The sequence below is a fragment of the Neolamprologus brichardi genome, chromosome 18, assembly GCF_056152115.1.
Source record: "Neolamprologus brichardi isolate AB-2024 chromosome 18, ASM5615211v1, whole genome shotgun sequence".
Taxonomy (NCBI): Eukaryota; Metazoa; Chordata; class Actinopteri; order Cichliformes; family Cichlidae; genus Neolamprologus; species Neolamprologus brichardi.
This window is the reverse complement of record NC_142121.1, coordinates 28,356,027-28,382,101: the sequence shown is the minus strand read 5'-3', so window position 1 is coordinate 28,382,101 and position 26,075 is coordinate 28,356,027. Positions and strand designations below refer to the sequence as shown.

Below are 26,075 nucleotides of genomic sequence, written 5' to 3'. Positions count from 1 at the left end.
CACAATACAGCAGCACAGGCTGACGTTTTAACCCTGCTGGATTTTTATTAATAAACTTTTTGTTTTCTTTCCCTAGTTAACCTCATCAACAGTTTTAAAAAAGAGTCTCAGATAGGAACTGACATGTTTTTTACAGTTGCCTTAGAAACCACAGGCTAATCCCCAGCGAGTTCTGAGACAACAGGCCTCACTACACTCGAGTGTGTACGTGTGTGCTTGCGTTGAGTCAGTCACTGAGTCAGAAAGAGATGGTACTGTAATGTGATGTACAATACAACAAGACCCACTCAATAACACTGAACTGGTGTATGTCCAACCTGCTGAACAAGAAGGTCACCTTGTAGTCACAACAGGGCAGAGAGCAGAGACGTCCCGATCGATTATGTGTTACAGCAGAGGGAATTTATCATCATTTCTCTGAGCGCTCTCTACAGCGCTGGCACAGGCCGGACTTACAGCACAGAATGCAGTAGAAAATCCTCAAGGTTATGCTACACTTAATAAATGGTAAACTGTGCGAACATGTAGAGAAATTAAATTTTTTAAAAAATATTATAAAAATATTTATTACATAGAAGTGGCAGAATGTAGTCATAATCTAATTTAGTAAGTGACTGAACTTTACAAGCTTCATTATACTTTCATACTGAACTTATTTGACATTTAGGACAACTTCAGGCACATTTTAAAAATAACACCTCTATTTGCTCTCTAGGTCACAAATATAATTATATTATATACACCAAAGCGGATAGTTTCAAAGATCCACGCCTGTAAGTTTGGTCTGCTTCTGAAGGAAATCTCTGCCTGTGGTCTCCCCTAGGGAGGCTGATTTTAAAGGATGTTCCTGTAACAAGAGTTTGCAAGCAAAAGCACGTTTGCACACTGGCACGGATGTGTAGGACTGCTTGGCACCAGCCCAGACTGAAGGTTTCTAAAGGCCCTGACATAACATGCACAGAGGGAAACTGGCTGACAACCAAAAGCTCAAGTGTGTGTCTGTATGTGTGTGTTGCTTTTGACTGCTCCCTTCTCTTAGCTGTTTCTGTTTAGTATGCTCAACCAATCAGTCCCATGAGGGAAAAACAAACAGAACACCCACAAGGACACCCACCGACTGAGCATGAAATAAATTGAATTCAACAGTCATTACGTTTGGGCTCCGTGTGCCTCTGCAGGCCCCCATTGAGGCTAATGAGAGAGATGTAGATATGATGAGATGTGGGAGGCTGAGTGATATCGTGGACAACTGCCCAAAATCCCTGAAAATCTATGCTGAGTTCTACAAAATGAGGCGATGGAATAAAAGGAGTAAACACAAACCTCAAAAACAGCCAGGGCGTACGGGTGCCCCAGTCTCTCCGCGGACGACATATGCGACCTGCGGTGAGCTCCGTTCAGGTCCACGCTGGCTATGAGGTGTAGTTTGGAGTCCACCCAGTACAGACGGCGGTTGGCCACATCTGCGGAGTGCAAACACGCACACAGACAAACACACAAACATGTAGATAGGAATTTCCCGAGCTGAGTGGAAATTGATTGTCTTTGCGGTAAGCACTCTCGCACTCTGACCAGCAAATCCCTTTAGGTGATATCGATTACTTTAGAAATGTCAGATTCTCACCATTACACAACAGCAAGTTTTACTGTGTTGATCTATAACACCTGAAACATTTTCAATATCATTCCGAAGCGGCCACGATAACTTTGTTAAACTACTTCTTTCCATTATCGTTAAACATTAACTAGTGCTATTTCAATTACTTTTGACCTTTTATCAAAAATGAACTGATTGAATGCATCGGCTCCTTTTCAGGTCTGCGCTTCAGGCACATTCACAACAGCTGTTGAGGAAAAAGGGTAAAATATAGCACTGTGCACGATATAATGAAGAACAGCTGTTCTCCCCTCACCCAGTGTGATGCCGTTGGGCCACTCAATGTTATCAGCCACCAGCACCTGTCGGTCCACTCCATTCATACCGGCCTTCTCTATTTTGGCTCGCGTGCCCCAGTCTGACCAGTACATAAAGCTGGAACAAAGACACCAAAGTCATTGTGTTATTATCCAGTTAGGGTTTTAGCAGTTATTAGTCCCACGGCATTGTTCTGCTAAGTGGTTCGGCAGTAAGCCATCACTGTCACTGTCCACTACTTTAATTTAGCTCTCCTCTTTTGCTTTTTTTTACTTTGCTGTTTCAGTTCTACCCAGCATAAGTAGGCTCCTTTACTAACCGAATAATAAGAATAGTAATAATAATAACAATATGAGAGCTGCACCAAAATATTTGTCCTGAAAAGATGAAAAAAAAGCTGCCTAAAGTTGCATAAGCAATATGCACCCTAAAACAATCAGATATACATAAGACTGCAAAACTAGGGCACACAAATGTCTTTTTTCCCCACTACAGGCTATGCAAAAGCAAAGGTAATGCCATCCAAGATTTGTGGAAGTGATTTTTTTGAAGAGAAGGGCAGAGAAAGGGAGACATTTCTACAACAAAGAGTGCTGTAGGGAATTCTTGTAAAAGATCTCTGACAAGTGCACATTTCGGAGCTGTCTTTTCAGCACCACAAAACTACAATACAAGTCAAAAGACCACCAATATTAGTGTTATGTCTCGTACAAATATTCCACTATCTCCCATCTGCTCTAATACCAGCTTACAATGTAAGCGTAATTGTAAACGTACATGTAACAGCATATTAGGATTGGAGCAGCTACAGCATGGGCCTCTGACACAAAGGACAAGTTTGACAAGTTGACAGCATTACTGTTTGCAGCCTTCGTCCTCGCTGATGGATTACGTGATTGTGGTTTGAAAATATGGTTATTAGATCCCTCACCTTGGTATGCAGGACAAACAGGACCATTTTGTCATGACTAGAAGCTGAGCAGTGGCTGTAATCGCTTACACCATTAACGTCTGTGAGCACTCTGCTTTCATTTGGATTGCCTTGGCTGTGATTTACATTGAGCTTAAACCAAATCCCAACATTGTTAACCACCAAACTTAAAAGCTTTTATCTGGTATGACTTCAGCACACTTTGAATGGTTATTGGGCAATATGAGCGAGCAATCAAAGCAGTGAAGACACAGTAATTTACATTCATTTCTATGTAAATGTTTATTACTGGCATTAAGACAATTTTGTCCAAACTGTTATTCAGTGTAAAGCATTCCTGTGATGTGTGTGTGCCTGCCTCACCAAAGCCCCTTTGTGTGTCTATTTATGTTTACTTTTTGGCTGATTTTTTTTTTTAATCTACATTTGGATAACCAGAACACAAAAGCTGCAGAATCACAGCCTGGCACCATTTCATAAAGCTCCTCAGGCTGTCAAAAACTATCATATCAGGATGTTAAATGGGTCAGAGTCTTGATATTCTGGATTCTCATATACAACAAGTGTTCTCATACTGAATATTTATCATCAGACGTGGACCCAGAAGAAATTGCTAAACATATCTCTGTTTAAGGTTAACGCCACCATCATTTTTAAAATTATGAAAGAGGACAAAAAGTATAGTATAGAACTAGATTGGAGGGCATCCTATGTGAACTCAGTTCGACCTTATTATGTGCTGATATGCTAAGTGTTATGTAAATTCACAGCATGAAGCTCAGCAATTACCATACTTTTTTAAAATGCATAAGCCGTGATAATTATGGATCTTGTCTTTCAGTTTCTTTAATACTTGGTACTAACAGTGCAGATGTCTGGTGTTGTATGCATACATCTCCACTTCCTTACCCATGGTGCGGATCCAGTGCTATGGCTCGGGGTTCGCTCAGGTCAGTGCTGATGAGGACACGTCTTTTGGTGCCGTCCACTGAGGCCACGGAGATGGATTTGTCCCCTGAGTCGGTCCAGTACAGGTTGTGTTGGAGCCAGTCCACAGCCAGTCCTACAGGGGTCTGCAGAGATGATTCTACCAGTGGCACCTGCTGGGAGGGGTCACTGGCCTCGTGGATGAAGGCACTGCGGGTGGAGCAGGAGGCGGGAATGCGGGAGGAGAGAATGAGGGAGAGTTTTGAGGGGATGAGAATATGTAAGGGATAATCTACATCAAACCAGCCATTATTACAAAATCGATGTACAGAAAGATTGTGAGGCAGAGCCTGGTTGGCTGCCTGCAGGGCACTATTTTGTGATAATGAGGATGTATACACAATCCGTCTTATCATGTGGCAGCCTACCAGAAGATTTATTACTATAAAATATTGATTTTTAGTGACTGCACTCAGAGCCAAAGGATTTTACTCGCTTGTTTAAAAAATAATTTAGTACTGATTAAACTCCAACTGAAGAAGAAAAACTCCAATCACAAGAGTAAATCTAGCATTAGCAATCAATCAATCAATAACACGGTTATCTTGCATGTTCTTCTTTGTTATGCAAGTTAAGTCTTTTGGCACATTCATTTGACAAAATATAAGCGGACATAAAGTGATAATAACACAAATGGGACACACCCCAACAGATAATATATGACGAAGAGCAATTCTCCATTCTTCCTCTGAAGTGAAGAGACTGCAGAAAAAGGAATGGGGCTGATATGGGAGCTACAGCCTTGGGCAGTGTTCAGGTTCATCCTGGGGTTAGCATCCTTCTTAGATGGACCACTTATCAGAATAGACAAGGCCTCACTCAGGGTTTGCCCTGCTCACTAATGATTTGACCCCCAGCAGAGGTGTGAGGCGAGGGCAAGGGAGCTGTGCTCCCAAACAGGAATTTCAATTTTAGTTTCCCCAGAGATTTTTTTCCTCTTAACATCAATTTTATAAAGAGAACACAGTGCTCCAATTAGAAGACACTCTGGGGAGAAAACGTAGTTGGGATAACAAAAGGAAGGGTGGAATTCATCTAAAATAATAGCAGGTCTGAGCCATCGGTTAAGCTGATTGAACCCAAAAAACATCAAAAGCATAAAGGAGAAGATCTAACTACATCACATACAGGGAAATTTCATCAGTGTGCATCGGTGCAGGATTTGTGAAATCGTGTTTCAAAGTCTAATTAAAGCACAGTTCTTTTAAAAATCAGACATTTGAAAACCACAGGTGGAGTCCAAATAGATGAAAGTAAAACATCTTTGAGTGGTTCATATTTAGAAATATTGATGATTTTTAGCAGAAAAAAACAAGTCAAAATCCTTCCAGAAGCAAGCGAGGCATTCTGAAGAAGCTGCTTTTAGGCAGTTATTTCAAAGCTTGATTACCTTTCATTTCAAAGGTTGTGCAGACATATAAATTGCATGTCAAATCTGACAAAAACCTTATAAAGACTGCCACAAAACTTTGTCAAAAAGTTCTTCTCCCCAGAAAATGTTCCTTGCATCACTGGCTTTGTTCAGCGCCGTGTCTCTTTCTTATAATGCCTCTGGTACATCTTCATATTTCAAATATATTTGTCTAGTCTGACAATGCAGGCGTTTTGATTAAATGAGGCATAGTGAAAAATGTAAAAATTGCTTTGAAGATTAATAAACATTTGCCAAAGCTGTGTAGAATCTATTGTTTATGCTGCAGTTTGTCTGCCACTTAATGACTTTTGTGTGAGAAAAAAAATCCTAAATACACAATTTGTTTTTCAATTGTTTTCACAAATGATTTAAAGATTTAGAAACTCAAAAACTATTTTTTACCTGTAGATTTTCCGGTGAAATCGATCACACCAGAAAACACGGTTGTTTGCCACATCCAGGTCCAGAGCCACAGCATTCTTCTGTGTGGATACCACCTGACTGTAGTCCCTCTTTACTAAGTCAATGCGTCGGATCTCATGTCGGTTGGTGAACAGTAGGTAAGGGCTTTTACCTACAAGCGAAGAAACGAACATTTCAGGGTGTGTTTTTGAGCAAGCAGGCAAAAACAACACAGGCCCGGAGTCAGGGTCAGAATATGGATCAGCAAAATATAAAGTTCAGCTTCTCAATAGGAGGCAATTTCTAAAATGGGCTTATGAGGATGAATACATTAGAGTTGGGATTTGCTTCAGTAATGCTCAAGCGAATCAGCTTTGACAGTTTAGGCGAGAAGAGGGGCCAGAGCGGGTATATCTTATTAGAAAACTGCTCTCGTCCTGGTGCTCCACAGATCATCTATGCACACATCAACATTAATATGCTTCAGATTAGACAGCAAGTGCACTGCTTTAAATCAACTTAACCTTTATCCAGTGGGAAAAGTACATCGTCTGGACTGGAAGAAGCAGCGGCTGTGCTCTTGTGTCAATAATTTAACCCATACAGGGGAAAGATGTGAAGAAGAAGAAGACAACAATAAAACAACAATAAGCTGGACAGTGTGTTCAGCACAGCATCAAAATGCACTTGGACTTGAGAACCGCTGACCCAGATGGGAAATGCTGCATGTCAGGGAATGATTTAGACATTGCTCTACAGTAATAACAATCCGGCTTCACCGCAGTGTTAAAAGCACTGGAACATAATGTGATGCTGGAGAGACTAAAGTCAATACTCTAAATATAATCTTTTTTCACAGCATGAAGTTTGCATGATACTACTCAATATCCTTTTCTAACAAGAGTGAAGGGACAATAATTGTTCATTAAAAACAGCTGAATAGTTGGTGTATTGATCAGTGTGTCTGTATGCATCATTAAGTTGTACACTCCTTATTATCTTCGCCTTGCAAATATAAATATATATCACCTTTGCATCTGGCTGCACCTCTTTAAACAGCAAGCTGACGGCTTTTGCACCGGCAATGGAACAAAACAGACATAAGAAAACATACACTAATTTGAATAAGATATTTTCTTACCTTTTCCAGGCCTGCAAATATAGAAAAATAACAATCTGCTACTCAGTGAATTTTAACCCATATGCAACAGAATAATGATAGGCTTCACTTCCAAATACCTTGCCATGTACACCTGCATTTCATATAAATATTTACTACATGCACGGCTGAGAGATACAGATCTTATCTGGAATGCATCTCAAAGCATTTAATGTAATCACTAGTGATTAAATTTTCTATTCCCAGGGTTATTTGATTTCATCAGCACAGAAAGTGTGACCGCTACTAACAAGACAAAAAATGTCTACAGAGATGTCAGCAGTTGGTCAGGCTTCAAGCTAGATGATAATTTGATCAAGGTTGCTCAGAATGGGCCTTTGAGGTTTGGCTATTCGTGTAAGCACAGCTAGTAAGCACAACAAAGGCAATGAGTCCATTAGATAAATGAAAATGTTTGGAGGGTGCAATATTTAATGCTCACCATCTTATTGTACCCTGTTACCATGCTAATCAGGACCAAACACAAATCACAGCTGAGCCTGATTAGTCGAGTCTTTATTCAGAAAGCAAATTACTAGAACAAGATGTGCTGGTGAAAATGTGAAAATTTACAATTCACCTGTCCTCTGGAATGTATTAATGTAGCCCGCTATGTGGATAACTCTTGCAGGACGCTATGAAATAATTTTGTTATTCAAGGAGATAAAAGATTTCTTGCTTTCATCTGAAGTACACACTGTGATTGGTAAATTTGTTATTAGCTATTATCATGCACTGCTTTTCGCACTTCCTCTGAGAGTGTCCTTGTTTATTTTCACACCTATTTTTCGAGCTGTTTGTTTTGGATGAGGTCACCCAGGATGCACTTAAATCAGAACCATATATAAACAGAGGTCTTAAACTATTTCCTCGTAATTCTGGCCAGGAAAAGTCGAGTGGGTAAAAAAGACTAACAAACAAAACGCGCCTGTAGGGACGTTTTTATCTGCCTGGCTATAACTAAAGCGCACCTTTTGTCTAGTAACATCTATACTGAGCCAATCTCTTTGTGACACTGCATGGTAATAGGATGGCAGCTGCAGGCAGTTATCTCTTGGGGCAGATATGAAATTCTCTCATTAATGGCTCGCTTGCCTCAGTTTCCCTTTTGACAGTCTGTGTTGTAGCCTCATTGTAGTATCGCAGTCCCGCACGTCTTCTCTTTTTGCCCTTTCCTCCGTCTTCCAGCCTAAACTCTGAATCATGACAGTGACGTTTAGGACCAAGCGTTCTCAAAAAACTGGCCATTACAATGACAGCATTTCCAACCCCTCTAAAAGGGAAAATTCTTCCCTGCTGGGTTCATGGGCTGTCACAGCCAGAGTCATTTTCATTGCCTCAAAACCAAGCGACTCAACTGCTGCATTTGCTGCAATTTGGCTTCTGACACACAGCCAGAAACATTTCTCTCTTGGCCATGATAAACTGATAGCTAACGCACTGGGCAGCCATGCAGAGAAAAGTACACAAGCGTTTACAGAGGCAAGTGGGCAGACACGACACACACACATGCAAATGCTGAGCTTTGATATTAGCTTAGCTTAATTGAGGAAAATTAAATAGCAGCATTTGACAGCCACAGGGACAGAACCAACACATTTCATTTGACTGGCTCTTTCCTGCCAATTAAATAATAAAACTCTGCAGGGAAATGAAGTGTAAACATAAAATGGCCTCTGCATGCAATCCTCTTGCTAACAGCTTTGAGCCATAGTTGGAGGTCAAAAGACATCAGCTGACTTTGTTCTCCACGAGTCAAACAACTGTTATCAACAAGCTGAGCGGGAGGCTTAAATTGGTGTAATTAGCCCCCACCGTGACTCAGCCAGGTACCCCTGAAGAGTTGCTATACCTAATTATAAGTGTTCAGCATCGCTAAACATCAGTCTGTCACTCGTGAAGCGGTCTAATGGGACAGGACTCAGAGGACAAATTCGGTCTGAGAAAAACAGAGCGGTTGCCTTGGTGATGTGATTTTTGTTTTATGTGTACTGTTATGTCAAGTGCACAAACACCTGCAGAGAAATAATAAGAATATAACAGTTAAAAGATGTTTCCTGGTTATGACAAGAGGAGGGGTTAACAATGTAGTACAGAAGAGAGTGCGGTGCGATGTTGACGCATTTCAGTATCTGAGAAAATGTGCTGTTTACCTGAGGCACAGGTTGAAATAGACATGGTTAACTTAATTCCTCTTTTCTTACTGTAACTCACCTTCTGCTTTGCAGGTCTTAGTGACCGGGTCCATCTCGTATCCTTCGTAGCACTCGCATTTAAAATCCCCTTTGTAGTTTATGCAGATCTGGCTACAGGCATCCGGGTTCTCACACTCATCGATATCTACAGGGATGAGAGGATTATCAGTCAGCTGAGAGACAAAAACAGTCAGACAGTGACAGCAAATCACTAATACTCCCTTGTGAGCTGTGACAGATGAGAGTGGAAACTAAATTCAGGAAATGTAAATATAGAAATTCTTTTCAATGACATGACAGCTACAACTGGGAGGTAAAAATGCACATTTTATGGCTGGAAGTTTTGCAGTTTTAGGGAAGAAAGGAGTCAACAGGGAGGCAGGGTGGATCCCTGCTAACGTCTTTTGACCTGATTCTTCTCTGGGTGTGATGGCGAGCTGCTAAAATGATAGGAAGGGTGTGAAGGACATACTATAAGCATGTGTGGCAGGAGTAAGACTGCACAACTTCCCCTGTGGGAGCGATGGGCAGGGACCAAAGACAGACAGCTAGATAGCTGCAAGCTGCCCAAAGCGGTACACTACACAAATGCACAAACAGATTTATACTGGCTTGGTCAGCAGCCAGCCTGCCACTCTTTCTGAAAAACACTTTATATTTCTCTATTTACCTCCACAAGTCTTTTTGTCTAGCAGCCGGTAGCCGGTAGGGCACCGACACTCAAAGCCAATTGGTCGGTCCACGCAGACATGGGAGCACCCGCCATTATTGATCATACACTCATTCAGTCCTAGAAGACAAAGAAAAGGAGACAGGTGTCAAAAGCAGCCGTTCATTTAAGAGGAAGGTCAGGCAGTAGGTCATAGTTTCTCATCTAATTTAGGAAAGGACTTTTCCTGGTCAACTATTACACTGTAGCATAATGACTTGTCATGTTTTTAAAAGATAAATAAGTATGTGTGACACACGGGTGGCAGTAATCTCTATGATATCTCAGCTTCTGTACTCGACTCTTTTCCATCTTTTTTGAATTCTTATCAGATGTTCTCAAAAGCAGAAGAGGAATCAAAGCGACACGCAGGCATCACACACGGCAGGCTTATAAAGCTTGAAAATCAGGTCCATCTGCAGGGATGTGAAATATGTGTGAAGAGGGGATTAAAGCTGTGAACTGGGATTTTAAGATGTCCCACAAGGGTCTATCACAGGAGGGAGGGAGCACATCTAAATTAAACAGGTGCGCTGCCTGCATCGGCAGGATCCTAAAAATGACAGAAGCTGAAAAATAAAATGTGAAAACACAACAAACAACACGCTCTCTTTTAAAACTAGGTCAAAGCAGCTGGCACAGACAAGGTGGGCACACAGTAAATTAGACAGAAGTAGTTAGACGAGATTGTGAAGCATAAAATATTTTAAGCTCATAGCAAGAAGAAAGCAAACATCACTGACTGACACTTCAGGTTCAGTTACTTAACCTCACCTAGAAACTTATTGAATAAAGCTGCAGGTAGCAGTTTTGTATCATTTGACTGCTGAACATACATTAATTATTTATGTAGCTCTTTTATTCATGCTAGATTGATAAAAATCTGTTAACTGAGCACATCTTAAATGGAAGCTTAACTCAGTAAAAGCTAAGATAAAAGAAAAGCATTTAAACAGTGCAGTTTTTCAGAATAAAGTGAGGCTCCACAATCTACAATGGAAAACTACAATCTTAAATCTGTCAACAGTTTGTTGCCCAGTCTACACATTTCACTCCAGCCAGTGAGCTTTATGTCATGAGTCAGTGAAAGAAGAGCCACAGCAAACAAATAGACAATCACTGGTTTCAAAATGAAGCCGTAGTGCTTTCCTTTGAGTGAGCCAGTGTGATTAGTGGGTATGTTATTGTGCAAAAAAACATAATGTAATGTTTTGTGTTCAGTTTTATAATGACACACTCAGTGTTGAGCCTCCCGAGCAGTGCAGAGGAATCTACCTGGCTGCAAGCATTTTCCATCCCCTAAAAACGACCCTGAAAGAACTCCTACAGGGACAGTTCCTGCAGCACACACACAACACACACAAAGGCCTGAGCTGCCCTAAAACAGCCCTCGAGTTCCTGGAATATTGCCTAGTCTTAAAATCCAGTATGTGGGCTTTGCAAAGAATTTCATTGTGAGAGGGCACTTGCAGTGTTAAATTGCACACTTTTCTATTGCTAATGTATTTCATATGTGAGTGAATGTTTTCATGCAAACTTCATGGTGTTTTTTGTTTGTTTTTTTAATGCATGTGCTGTGAATGAATACAATTTTGGCCTGGGTCTTGTGTGTGTTTTGAGATTTTGTTCTGCACTCTTTTTATTCCTTTGGATTTAAGAAATATTCACAATCAAGCTCTGTATTGGTTAGTCTCGAGTTTAGTATTCTCTAGTGTCTCTGAGGGTTTTTTTTTTTTTAAATATTTCTGGTTCTTGTTTATGTTAGTTCACTTTCGTGTCCAATCCGTCCAAGTCTCATCTCTGTGTTGTCATCAGCGTCTCGTATGGAAGTCAGTCTTTTCTCTGTGCTTCATTACCCTTTTTGTCTCCCCAGTCGTGTCACGGTGTCTGGTCACGCCATGCTTGTCTGCTTTCACTGTCATAGGAAGTTCATTTGTCTTCAGTCCTGTTTCCTGTGTTTCAACATGTGTCACCATGTCATTTTAGCTCTCGTTCCTGTGTCCACGTGCCTTAGTGTGGGTCTCAATGTGGGTGTATTAGGTCCTGTTTAATCTTGTTGGTCCCTGGTCGCGTGTGTGTGTATGTGTGTATGTTCAGTTTTGCTTTCCATGTTTCATTACTTAAGATTCTGTTCAACTCCACTCTGCTCTCCACTCCTATATAAATACCGTCTGCATCACCCTCTTGGTATATGCGTCTGTCAGTCTGTTGGCTTGTTCATAAGTTTATGCTAACCCCACTCAAGTCAAGTTTTTGTTATCTTCCCCATTACCAGCTAAATAACAGCCGAGAGCGCTGCATTCTGGGTCCAGTCTCTGTATGCTAGGCTTTTTTCATTTTAGAAAATTTGTTTTGGTAGCAACAAAGAAAAAAACTCTCATCTCTAAATATTTTTATTTGATACAGTGAAAGACTTGTTTCTGGCGACCTGATGACAACAAAATCTAATATTTACTCCTGTTTATCTCTGTCCTCTCTCTTAGCCTCTAAATGTTTCACAAGTGTTCAGCAGCTAGCCATGATTGCCATCTCTCTGGTAATTGTTTTTGGACAGAGTGTAGGTCATGTTTGGTTTTGTTTTGTTTTTAGATGCATTGTGGCTGAAAACAGCTGTATGCAGCAGCTAAAAATCGTATGACACCAGTGAGAATGAACCAAAACACTGAAGCTACAGGAAAACATCAAAATAAAGAGCTAAAACACTTTGAAATGCTCTTTAGTGCTGAGTGGAGCAGGGCAATATGACCAAAAATATTTATCACAATATACATTTGAAAATTTGCGATAACGATATAACTGACAATATAATTGACACAAGACAAAATACTTTACGACTCCACAACTTTATTAGTGCAAAACAAACCATCAATGTATTTTCACTTAAACAAGCAGCTGTTTTTTATGTGTTTATGTGTTTTTATGTGCAAATGCAAATTCCTTGCTGACAGTTTAACCAAAAGGCATTTCCAGTGGAAATTGGCCGACATGCCCGCAGCATAACCATGCATAATATCCACAAAACGTAATATTATGTAATATTATGTTGAGGCACAGCACGTATCACTCCGCGAGGCGCCTGCCTACGATAGCCGTAATGCTCCGACAATCCATCAAGCGGTGCGGGTTTGTAGCTTAGCAAAGTCGTACTGAAACATCTGACAGATTTTCGAGCACCGTGTACATAACATCGTTTCGAGGTCAGTAAACACAACCAGAATTCATACATAAGGCACACGGGATTATAAGGGGCACTGTCGATTTTCAGAAAAATCAAAGGATTGATTTTAAGTGCTTTGTTGTGTATCTGACGGATGAAAGCTAAACCAGTTCCACACCACTGAAGTTGCAGCATTTTTACAAACCAATTCTGGTTCATCCGTTTCATTCAACAATCCGCTTTCGCCCTTCTTATTCTCCGTCGCCGCCATGCTTTTTCCACCATGTGCGAATGAAAACAAAGGCACTGCGCATGCGCGTTTTACCCATCTTCTATTGCGAGATTTCATTTTCTTATCGTTGCCCAACATTATACCGGTATTACCATTAATTGTATGATATGGCCCAGCCCTAGTGCTGAGTTGCTTGAAAAATTTGTCACTGCAAGCATCCCCCTGACTTGCAATAAAATAGCTGAAAGTGATGTCTGGGAGGTGCAGTGATTATCTATACAACGCAGGGGTATCAAGTAGTGTAAGACCTTTGTACACCTTCAGGTCAAAATTTTTCTGTTGTAATAAAAGTCAGAAATAGTTATCTATTCAAAGACTGACTGAAGGTAAACTTTGCTCTCTTTGTGTGACTGCCAGCAGACTTTGAGAACTGCAACCGGCTGCATTCAATTCCCCTCTCTAACTCAGCTGGATGGGTGACAGCAATCTGCCACTCACAGTGGCAACTACTCTCATTCTGTCACTTCTGAATTGCCAGCAGACAGAGGAAAAGACCAAATGAAGCTGCATTTGAGGTCTCACCCATTCCTGTTTCTTTGAGAGGGGCAGGGTGGGTAACAAAGAGGAGAGAGGCCCTGTCAGCTTTTCTCTGACCATCTCAGACAGAATTTAGAGGTCACTTTTTCCAGAAGACAAACATGATGTCTTTCCTTTCCCCCACCTTGTTTCTCTTCTCACTCACTCTCCCTGGTAGCTCAGTTTGTACTCCCTATTTTCAGCCATTCCTCTAAGAAAATGTGATGGAGCAGTGTTAGGAGATGAATGTGTGCTGAGTAATGGGTCAGTAATGTGGTAATATGTCATTATTTCTAATGAGTTGGGGAAGATGCAGAATAGATTTGATTGAGCGTGGAAATGTATTGTCTTTATTCTCCCCGAAGTAAGGCTGATGCGGCAAATGCAATTGCTCTGAACATCGAGTAATAACGTGTGTTTGAGTGCAGCGGGGTGTATCTCTATTTGTTTTCTGTCTGTGCCAGTTGGCCTACATGTTGGGAGTAAATGGTTGAGAGTGCTGAGTGATGAAGTAGGTATGTGTGGACATGCTTTTAATGAGCTGACAACAAGACCTCAGCTGAAGGAGAGAGGGAGAAAGGTGGAGGTAGATAAGGAAGAGGAGAGAGAAAAGTGAGGACACGACTCTCTGGAATATTTGCTTCACTCGTGTAATTTCCATCTGTGGCAGAGGTCAGTCTGTTCGGTCAGCTGTCACTCTTCAGTCTAAAGTTTAAGTTTCTCTGAGGAAATATAATTTCATGAGAGTAAATCTGCCTTTAACTCTCTCATGTCAAAAAAAAAGAACAGGAAGTAAAGAGGGTCAAAGGACCACTGGCCACCCAGCTATCCCAGTGTTCCACATTCTTTTTAAGCAACAGATCACAATATTCCTATATTAATCATTTGCCTTGACTCTAAAGCCATTTTCACTTCATGCAGTTGGATCAGACATTTACTGATCTTTACCCTCCCAGCTGCCCAAACCAAATTACACTATAACTGCACTAATGTGTGAGTAGCATAGCTAATGGTCAGGCGCATTCACTTCTAGGCAGCTCTATTAATACAAATGAACTGGGAATGGCTTTGTCTCCAGAAACAGAGAGGGTCGTCTAGGGTCAGGGGTTTAATCTCTGGCCCTATTCATGTTGAAGTGACATTGGGTAAGATACTGGACCCCAAGCTACCCCTGATCCATTCATTGGTGTGTGAGCATGGGTGTGCCAGATAAAGGTCTTTAAAGGCACAGGAGTAAAGAGTGTGATTGGGTAAATGGCAGTAACAGCCGATTTAGGTCAAAAGGACTATTTCCTGCTGTATGCTACAGTCATGTGAAAAGTTTTCACCAAAGCCAATGTAATCTAAGTTCCCCTATTAACTCCCCCTTTACAAAACTTCTGGAACAATGTCCTATGGTCAGATGAGACCAAAGTGGAGATGTTTGGCCATAATACACAGCACCATGTTTGCAGAAAACCAATCACAGAATATCAGCACAAACACAGAACCTGGGCATCTTAAAGTCATTTAGTCAACCATGAACTTCTCTCCTCTGCCAAATTTGTCAGCGATGATGTGAGAGACTGGAAAATCACACAGAAAACGATTACTTCCAGTTATTGGTGCTGAAGGTGGTTCTACAAGCTACTGAATTTTCTTATGTTTTCACAAGAATGCAAGACAATGTGAGATAGGACGACTGTGGAAAATATACAAGAAAATTCAGGCTAAATAAAACAAGTTAATATTAGAAACAGGAACAGCCTTCTCTTTATGAGAGAGGATGGCTGACACGCTGCTACCATTTTCAGGGTTTGCATTACTGACATTACATAGCAGCTGGATAGTGTAGTGGTAAGACTACACACCTCTGCAGCGAGTGTGATTCCCGCCCAGTACCTAGTAAGGTTCCTGGCTAGCCCCCCCATTCTAAAAACCAGCCCTGGAGTGGCGCGGCCACGTCTGCAGCCTGTCTGCAGTTCAGGACACAAGCATTTCACTGCATGTTCACTATATGTTGTACTGTGTATGTGACAAAGAAAATTTGTATTTATTTGACCAGAGACTGTGTTACTGTATCGTTAAGCAACAAAACCAACCAAGATATTTCATGACTCATTTTTATACTCTTTTGTCTTTTGAGATTAACTTAAAACATACGCAGGACAGTGGCTCAGGAGGTAAAATCAGACTGTATCAGCACTTCTAATCCCTACCTCTCCAAACACTGCTTTTTATTTATTCATTGCAATTACACGTTTGGTTAAGAGATGAAGGTAGAGAAAAGAAGAGAGATTACCATAAAGCAGATGAAGACTTATTCTGCAGTTTGATGGTAATTAGTACATGCAGGCTCTTGTTCTGATCATCGAAGGCTGCCTCTAATTTGACTGTGCCTCTGCATGCTTTGAAATGCAAGGTAATAGGAGGGAGGTAGTTGCACTTTGTTATGGCAAACATGATTATGCAGCTAGATTAACTGCTTGAATCCATTTACAACAGATATGTACATGCTCTGTCACTGCACGGGGCTCAAACGCACACAAATGGTAACAGACAGCTCTGTTATTTTGGGAACTGAATGTTCCCTCATTTGATACTGCTAGTAATCAAGGAAAACCATTTCATATTCAAGCAGAGAGAAGTAATAAATAAAATTTTTCTAAACGAGCTCGTCGTAGCCATCTTACCGCATTCTTTTTTGGGCTCATCTGATCGGTCCTTGCAGTCCTTCACTGAGTCACACACCTTGGAGCTGTCAATACATTCTCCATTCTTACATAGAAACTTGAGGGGTCCTTCACATTTGGTGGCTGGAACAGGAAAAAACCAAAAACAGATCACAATCCGCACTAGACACTTCATGAAACTTTATTTCATTTGCATACTCATTCAGAGCCTTGTGCATCAACAAGTGTGAAGTCAAATTAAATATTTCCAGTCGCTGAATTACTGAAGACTCATTTGAAACCAGACGCTGCAAATATTCATATTATGCCCCACATAAAAAAAAGTTGAAAAAATATTATAATAACTACATTTTAATTTTGGTCCTGTTTCACAGTGCCAGAGTTTAATTTCCTGCAGTTTAATTTTGCACTACGTTTTTAAATTATGCAACACAGTCAGATGAGGGAGCGGTAAAGAAATTCATCCACAATAAGCACTGGGTTGGATCCACACAATGTAACACCAGCTGCCATTATAGCAAATGATTCATACTCATGTAAGTTTCTTTGAAGGATATTTCTTTCCATGAAATGACAGCCAATTTTTCACACTGTGGTCTGCATATGGAGGAAAAGCTAGATACTGTACCTTTCCTCACTGTGTTGTTCTCTGTTTTCTAGTCAGAATGATTTATGTGCAGAGTTCAAGGTTACAAGGCCAGAGGAAAATTGCTCTTAGCTCATCTCCAAAATTTGAAGCCAGTCACAGTTCACCGCTTAAAGAAGTCTGATATGGAAAGGAACAACTTGGAATGGACTTCATAGTAAAATTAAGAAAAAAAAATCAAATAGAAAAGTGAGTAAAAGTTGATGTGCTGTGAGCAAACAGTGACCTGGAGGGCTGAAAAATGAAGAAAAGGTGGAAGTACCAAAAACTGCAGTTCCTCAAATCCCCACTTATGGTTGGTTCCATAAGTATGGCAAGCTAGGAAAACATGCTAATTGTATTAGTGTATGTCTATAAATTAGATCTGTTTTCATTACATATAAAGTGAATTATTTTAAGACTTTGTTTAAATTTTGATGATTATGGCTTAAAGCCAGAGATATGAAGTAAAATTTCACCCCATCAAAACTTTTTATTAATGAGTAAATAACAGCCTTATAACAATGCCAATATGGACTGTAAAAATTAACGGCAGCCTCATTTGATCCAGACTAAGCATAAGATTTCTAAACAATTACATTTTTACTTATTTCAACACTATAGCCTTCAAAAAATGACAAAGGATAGCGTTTTAATAATAGATACAGACTAGTCTAGAAACAGGACGTTCCAGGATGGAAAGTGTTATGATCCAGTGAATTTTATTATATAAGTATAGTGTGTGTGTGTGTGTGTGTGTGTGTGTGTGTGGGGAGGGGGGGGGGAGGGGGGGGGGGAGTGCAAAAGCTATAATATGAATATAATAATAATAATAATATGAAATCAACAATAAGTAAGAAACTGAAGAAAGAAGGCAGCAGCAGCAAAGGACAGAGAAGAGAAGCTCAAAATCCTCAACAAGCAGCTTCAGGTATGCGCCCTCATTTTACGTCACAATAAACCATGTTTGATCCTAACAGCTTGTTTCAGACTGTTTTGCAGGTTAGTAGAATGTAATTTATAGTGTTTCCTTTTCTAAATTTACAAAGAGTCAGAAGAAGAGGGCAAAGACAATCAAAGAAAGGAGGATAAAGAACAGATAACAATAAAGTGTGGAGACAAGGTAAATGGCAATGCTGGGAGACAATGTCTGAGAAACTGAAAAGATGGCACAATTAAAGAGGCTGCAAAAAAGAATGGGTTAGGTTTCATCCTAAATCCTTACCACCTTTCCCCCTTCCTACCTTATGCACTCCCTCCTCATTCAGCCACTTGTTTCCCAGCCCTAACCCTTACCCCACCTCCGTTACTTTCCATCTATAAAAATACTGTAAATAGTTTAATAGCATTCTGGTGAAATAGATTTAATTTGCTTTTGTGTTCATTTTTGTAAATCTTATTTAAGCAAGCAGGAGTCTCATGAAATCAGTCCAAATAGTGTCGGTATAAACATTGTGCATTTTAAGGGGATGTTTAGAGAGTCAGTCTTTGTTTTTGAAGAGTGAGTTTTATAAAGTTTCACCTGCCTCTGTCTGCCCAGTGTCTATCTGACTGTTTAATCAGGAAAGTCAGTCAAGTTAACTTATCAAAGCAAAGCACAGCGTTAGCACAAAAGCTAATGCCAAACTGCAGTCCACATGTCCATCTTTCTAATCGTCTTTGAGTTGGACTTTTTTGAACACAATTTATTATTAAAAAAGTACTTTTATATGACATTAATAGTTGTGATTCTTAAGGATTAGTCTATTGGCTGTGATTCAGGCTTCACTGGCTTCAATGTAATCAGATTACTAATGATACTTGAGAATGAGGTGAAAAATATTTACAGCATTATTACAGAATAAATAATTTGCAGTAGAAGCAAGTCTTGACAAAAAATCCTGGTGGGCTTATAAAACTGCTCGTGTTGAAAGGTATTTCACATAGGCAGACGTGCAAAAGGCAGAGACTGAGACGGATACATGAGGGAAGAAGATGGGGGAGCAGACACGGAGGAGGACAGACACTCACTGCCAAACACAGTGACAGGTGAACCCACCGTTAACGCATCCAGATTCATCGCTGTGGTCAGGACAGTCGTGGACCTTGTTACACTGCTTGGTGCCGTGTATGCAGGAACCATCACCACACTGGAATTCATCAGGACGACACGTCAACAGAGCTGTAACAGGCAAGAGATTGAAATTTTAAATTTGATTTTAATGACTTCAAGAGGAGCATAAAATCATGTGGTCGAATCCAATCCAGGACCAGCTGTGGCATTTTAATCACTCGGTTTCTCTCCACATTTGTGTCCCATAAAGAAGAGGAATTGCTTTAAAAACTTTTCTTGAAACACTGAAAAATATTGAGAAATGGCATATACTGCACATCTATTAATTCACAGTCTGTGTAAGGCACTGCCGAGGACAGAGACAGTCAACCTGAGGGCGTGTGATGAATGATTTTCAATATAGTAACACAAAGATGGAGGCTCCAAGAAGCCACACCAACTTTTATTAATATCCCAAGCACAGACAAGCTTTTCATCAACAGTGCCCGGTATGCTCATATAACTCCCTCTAAACCGCACTAAAAAGCAATATATGTGACAGAGGGATAAGATTAAGTGTTATCACAAGACGAACAGGACACACGAGTCTAATGGAGCCAGGGATGCTGCGGTCTGGACACGCATGTCCAGACATGTATGCACATAGATATGATCATCCATGTTTCTGTGCATCTCTGAGGTAAATCTAGAGATTTGAGTGAGCAATATACTGGTGGTGCATACTGGTATAGATACATGTGCATGTATATTCATAAGAGTGCAGAAGCGACAGTGTCAAACTGATGAATCACAGCAGGAGCATTTGTCCTCTGCTGACAAGCTGGAAGAAAATTCAATTTTTTTAGGCAAAGAAATCCTCGTACAGACATAAGGGTGTGCGAATACACCAAAGGTGGTGAACATATGAGTTTAAATGCGTAGCACGGGAACTTGTGGACAAAGATGAGGTTGTGTCCCTAACCACCCCCAGCCTTCCTCCCATCTAATGCAGATGTTCTGTTGGCTAATAAAACATCAATCTCCTGTAAGTGCAGCTTATATGACACACCACAGAGTAAGAGCTGTGCGTCTGATGTGTGCACCGCACATCTTGATAATGAATAGTGGGACTATCTGGGCTTCACACTCTGGCTTAGTGAGACAGGAGCTTCAGGGCTCCCCCATCCATGACCAGCTAATAGGAAAACCTGTCTTATCACAAGGCCCCATCTTCACACAGTGTTTATCAACAGAAACACATTCTTTACCTGACACATTTAGGAGGAAAAAACTCAATATCGACTCCCAGCAGAGAAGAAATCTGCTAAACGATAGAGCGTCAGCTCAGAGGAGGGAAGAAATATTGCTGTTGAAGATTATCTATTCCACCATCTCAAAGCAAATAAACAAAAACAAAATATAACGTTAATTTAACAACTTCACAGTTTCTGGATTCATCTGAAGACGTGCAACATGTTTAATAAAAAGCGCCCATCTAGTGAATAGCATAGTATTTGCAAAACTACTAGAGTTTATTCAGAATCAACCAAACTTAAAAAATAATCAAATCCATCCATAACCTGACCTCTGAGATTAAAACAACAATATATATGAAAACTGAATAGCAATTGGAAAGGCTGCAGTTGTACCCAAGATAAGCTGGATAAAATACTTTGATAATGTAGTATCATTTTGTAATATATAGCACTGCTTTACCACTGATTTAATAGTGTACAATAAACCTATATACTTTAATATTGTGTATTAACATAAAATGAGGTAATTCAAGAAATCAAGAAATGGGTAGAGGCTGGCAATTACAATTTCCCGAAGTGGAAACCTCATGCTTGTTCTGAGTTATTTTATGTTTTAATGGGTTTTTATAGTTCCTCACTGCTCTCTCAGATTGTGTCTCATTCACTAATGTGGGTGTAGAAATGCTTTTACCCTGTACCCCAGATAGGTCCACATTCAATATTACTGCTGGATTCATCATCATTAACTATACCAGCAGGAGTATGTTAGTGAGTCAGAGTCATTTCAAATTGCTCGGTATGTGCTTTCTGTTTTCTGCAAACTGGAATGCCCTTATTTCTTTATTAGCCAGCAAATGCACCTTGAGATGTATCATGGAGTGAAACGTCTGAAGTTAAAGCTGTGAAAGTACAAAAGCCTAAAGCAAAAAAAAGGAATAATTTCATGAGAAAATAAAGTGAAGCAATCATGTCTGAGAAAAAAGACAGAAAAGGTACTGCTTTCAATTTTCTTTCCTTAGGAGCGACAACAGCTGGACACAAGTAAGATTTGGGCTGCAGTAACTGAGGTGGATGTTGCATGAGCTGTGAAACAGCCAGTGACCTGATGACCACCAGGTTTCCTTTTTCTACAGAAAGCAGAAAAAGGTTGACATCAAAGTTAATGGAAAAGGAAGGAAGCAGGTGCAGGACAAGGACCGACTAAACTGTCAGTCCCAAGATAAGAAACTTACTACAGTTATTGAAAAGACATGCATAAATGGACATGTAAGTGATATACAAGTTTCATCCAACAAGGATGAAAGCATTTTTAATGAATGCGGTTTTGATATGCTAAGTATTTAAGCCTGAGGTATAATCCCAACTGTGTGCAAAATTAACTTTGTTTCTTCTTCTGTTTTGGCCTTTGAATTGGTGAAAACTAGCAGAGAAACAGGCTGCTTATTAAGATATGTAAAAACTGTATGTACAGCGCTGATTGCTTTATTAGAGCACCTGTCAAAAAAAAACAGAAAACACAAATATTTAAAAAATCTGTGAAAAACTTGCTAGAAACATAAGAATTACTGAATTCACTAATCTATGAGTTTCTGGCTAGACTGACACATGTAAGTAGCTAAAGTGAATTTCTGTGTATAAGATGACAACAGATCTGAAACAGACGGCAGCAGATTTGCAATTTATCCCACACAGATTGTATGTAATTGCCAACTTGACACTATTCAATCACAAACTGATAGCAGATTGACTCCATCTTATTGCTGTCTTGCTGGATCAAGACAGCAATAAGATGGAGTCAATCTTCAAAGTTGCTTTGAAGATGACGGCTGATTATAAGTGGCCGTTATTTATGTAAACATGTGATTCTGAATCAGAGATTTCTGCATGAACACTCTTTGAATTAGACCCTTTGAGTGTCTATTCCTCTATTTTACACAGCATGGGACATTCACATTATCAAATTTAATGTGGCTGCTCTTGTCCAGTGGTCTTTCTGCATGTGTTCTCCAAGCCAATCAGCTGCAAGGCCCTGTTTTTTAATTCACTCTCATCTCTCACTCTCCCCATCTCTTGGCGGTTGATCTCATCTGGGTTCTCCAGCGTGTCTCAACTAATGCCTCCATCAGCCATCTGCTAACTCTGCTTCACCACCAGATTCTACACTCCGGGGGTTCGGCCACTATCTCCAACTTTCATCTGGAATTCAGCACTATTATGTCACTTCTCATCTGAGAATAAGCGCAAAATATGCTTCCATTTTGCATGCTTATATTTCTGCAATAGATGTAGCTCTTTTTTACTCCTTAATTATCTGTAATTAACAAACTATGAATATGAATGTATATTGCATTGTGGGTTTAACAGTGAACATCAAAGGCGCACGTAAGCATTTCTGTATGCTAGCTGGGATGTTATACGTAGCTTATTCCTTTCACGCTTACATGTAATCTCTCTCAACCTTGCTACATATTTTATATGTGCCAAAAGACTTTCAGACAGTGCAGCGTTTTCTGTTATCACTGTAAGCTGAGAAGACAGCCTTGAATCGACATAGTTATACGCAGCAGAGAACATATATAAGCTACTGCAACATTAAAAAGAGAAAAAGGTTACATATGTAGGAGATTACAGTTGTTGGGAGACAAGCAAACACATAGAAAGAAAGGAAGCAGAACAAGACACTCACGGCAGTCTGACTCATCAGATTTGTCTTTGCAGTCAGGATCTCCATCGCACTTCCAGGTCAGTCGCACACACTCGCCATTGGCACAGCGAAACTCCCCACTGGTGCAGTTAGCTCTGCGGTTGGGCAGGTATGGGGCTCCGTCACCTCCGCAGCGCTCAGGCCCCTCGTCTGAACTGTCGGAGCAGTCGGGGTCGCCATCACAGCTCCACATGAGCGGCACGCACTCGGAGGTGTTACAGCGGAGGTGGTTGGGCCCACAAGTCAGAGGGGAGGTGCACTTCAGCTCATCGCTGCCATCGCCGCAGTCATCATCACCATCGCACACGTAGACGGTGGCTAAACATTTGCGGTTGGCACACATGAACTCACCGCTGGGACAGGCCTTGGCATCTGAGGACCAACAGAGACAGCAAAACTCACACGAGGGACTGCACGCTTGGTTCTCATGACAGTGAAGCAGGGACGGTGTAGCATTTATTATCAGATTGCAGTTTGTGCAGCAGAAACCATTACCCTGTCTTCTCTAGCTGCTGAAAAGGAAATCTGAGGAATCTGTTAGAAGGCCGTTGCTTTTAATCTTTTGCAGACTGCCTTCACACAACATAAAACTACACTAAAATGCAATACTTTCCTAACCAGAGAACTGTACACTTTTAGTCAAATAAGTAAACATAAAAGTTTCAGGTCTTCCTAGAGCTGCAGAGCATTGAGAGCAAGTAAGACCAAAGACTTATTGGCTTAAAGTCATTTCAAGCAGATGGGCACAGACACAGAAATAGTTTCCCAGACTGGCTAAAAGTCAATAACATAACAGAGACAAAGAGAAAGCTGGGAAGGATAACGGTGATTAGGAAAATGGTGAGAGGCTTCCTCTCCTACCTTTTCCAGGGTATTTTTCTGTATCTAGTCATGTCTAACTGAAAGCACTCTGGATGCGAAGAAAGCCAGGGAACCCGCTGTTCGCCCATAGGTGCTCAGAGGCCGGCATGGGGAGAGGAAGGATTTGATATTTACACAAACCATGGGGAGTTCAGCTTTAACGCCAGTGCCTTTGGCTGCTGCAGCTGGTTACTGGAAAGGATTGCTGTTTTGCTACATTTTACACAGAATCAGCAAATTGTAAAGCTGTAGCATATTGTCACTGACCTGCAGCAGACACCATGTATTTTTTGAGTATCAAGCATACATGCTATTTTAAACTATTACTGATCAAAGCAGGGGGGAAGTTTTTAAATAGCTTCAGATTAAACTGCAGCATTTCTGCATCAAAAGCATCACTGCTGTGAAAGGTAGTGATCAGCTGAACAGTTAAACAATGCAACAAAACAGCATGAAAAGCAGCTTATAGCATAAAAGAGCAGAAATTAAACATCTTAATATACATCATGAAACATCATGAAACCACTGCTTCTCAGTTAAACTGGGTGAACACATCGTAAGCTAGCAAAAACACTGGATGCAAGATAGTGTCTTACTTACTATCCTACGTAATCACACCATATGTTACAGTTACTATCTCTTCTTTTCTCTGCTAACATCACTGTTAATTAATTCACTGATATGAACACGACTGCCTCAGAAGCTTGGGAAAAAGCAACTGATGTGAACATAAGTGTCATGGATTCAGTTCAGCGACAGGGTTTATAGTTATTAATATTAAAGACTCTGCATCTGATTCTCATGTGTCTGCTGTCCCCGGTATGCCTCTGCCCACACTCTATACTAATTTGTCACTAAATAATTAAAGAGATTCAATGAACAAGTGCGTTATTACACAGGGGGAAGGCCATTAGCACTTTACATCAGTGCCCTGGTTGAATTCCAGTTGGGACAGAATTTCAAGATTTCTGAGCAACTTTGAGCCCACAGACCATCTGCTGATGATGTTGTACAAGGCAGTGGGTCTTAAATGATAAATAAATCACAGAGGGAACAAGCACTTCACCCAGTGGATGTTTAGTAAGATTTATTATACGATTTTCTTTTTATACAAGTAAAAGCAGAAAAGATCATTAAAAAATGAATTTGCAGCATTTTGTTTGGTTATACATCTCATGGTAAGGTCATTTAAATGACAGGCCAAGTACAACTAGTACTTATAGCACATTTCTACTCAACTATAGCACTCAAAGTGCTTTCTACACGCACACACACACACAAACAGGATCAATACACCAAATAGATCCATCGGGTGTCAGGACATTTCAGAGTTTAATATCTTGCCCAACGATACTTTGGCAGGTGGACTGGGGGAGCCAGGGATGGATCCATCAATCTCCTGATTGGTGGATGACCTGCTCTGCTACATTAGAGCAAAATAAATAGAACTGTCCTTTGACAATGCTGTCAAAGTGGTGCCTCCAGGTATATAATATTTACTGCATTCACTTCAAGGAGCTTTATCTCAACTTTTTTGCAAGCTGAATTGTTTTATACCAGACTCCCTCTATGATGCAACCCTCCCATTTATCTAGGCTTGGAACCAGCAGTGGGAGCACACTAGCCTTTTTTGTTTACTTGACACAAACATGAGGTTCTTGTTAAGCATAGATGAACAGTGGCACCGTTTTGGGTGCATTTCAGTGAAATTGCTCTGTTTTCTGAGCACCCGGGTCAGACGCTTCTTGAAAGAGACATCACTGCTGAGTGATGCAGATATGTTTACCTCACTTTAGCACTACAAGGCATGTTTGATTTTGCTCTATTACATTGAAGGGAAAGCAAATACATTTACAGACTATATCTCCAAAAGTGTACAAACTCACACCAAAACAATTTAGATGGGTAAACAGCACTACAGGCCAGAGACAAAACAATATATACGTTTGATTTGGGGGTGAAATGTTCCTGAACGCTATGAGGTCTAAACGTATCCTGTTCTATCAGACTGAGATTTTTTGTTTTTATTTTTTATTGTATTTATCAAGTCACTGAGGACTTTATACTATACTGGTGGCACTCAGCTAAATGCTACCACTACCTTTTAATTCCTTTGCTGGGAGAAGCTTTCCTACCATTCTGGTAGTCAGAGGTTGGCAGCATAACCCACTTAACTTCTTCTGGCAGCTTTGATGATGGGAGATTGTTGCCAGCGGCAACCAACAGCTCAGATGTAGTGGGAAGAAAT

The 26,075-nt window shown here is 40.5% G+C and overlaps 1 protein-coding gene across 4 annotated transcripts in view; it reads right to left on the bottom strand.

Moving 5' to 3' along the window:
* LOC102789674 (low-density lipoprotein receptor-related protein 8-like) overlaps positions 1–26,075 on the bottom strand; it is an 81,408-nt gene that overhangs the window by 9,935 nt on the left and 45,398 nt on the right. For all 4 annotated transcript variants that reach the window (XM_006786908.2, XM_006786909.2, XM_035906138.2 and 1 more), the window contains exons 5-13: positions 22,949–23,338; positions 19,013–19,135; positions 16,350–16,472; positions 9,674–9,793; positions 9,023–9,148; positions 5,650–5,821; positions 3,756–3,983; positions 1,914–2,032; positions 1,324–1,463 (exon numbers count right to left, since the gene is read on the bottom strand). In XM_006786908.2, coding sequence (XP_006786971.1) covers positions 1,324–1,463; positions 1,914–2,032; positions 3,756–3,983; positions 5,650–5,821; positions 9,023–9,148; positions 9,674–9,793; positions 16,350–16,472; positions 19,013–19,135; positions 22,949–23,338 — 1,541 coding nt within the window. The remainder of the gene's footprint in view (positions 1–1,323; positions 1,464–1,913; positions 2,033–3,755; positions 3,984–5,649; positions 5,822–9,022; positions 9,149–9,673; positions 9,794–16,349; positions 16,473–19,012; positions 19,136–22,948; positions 23,339–26,075) is intronic.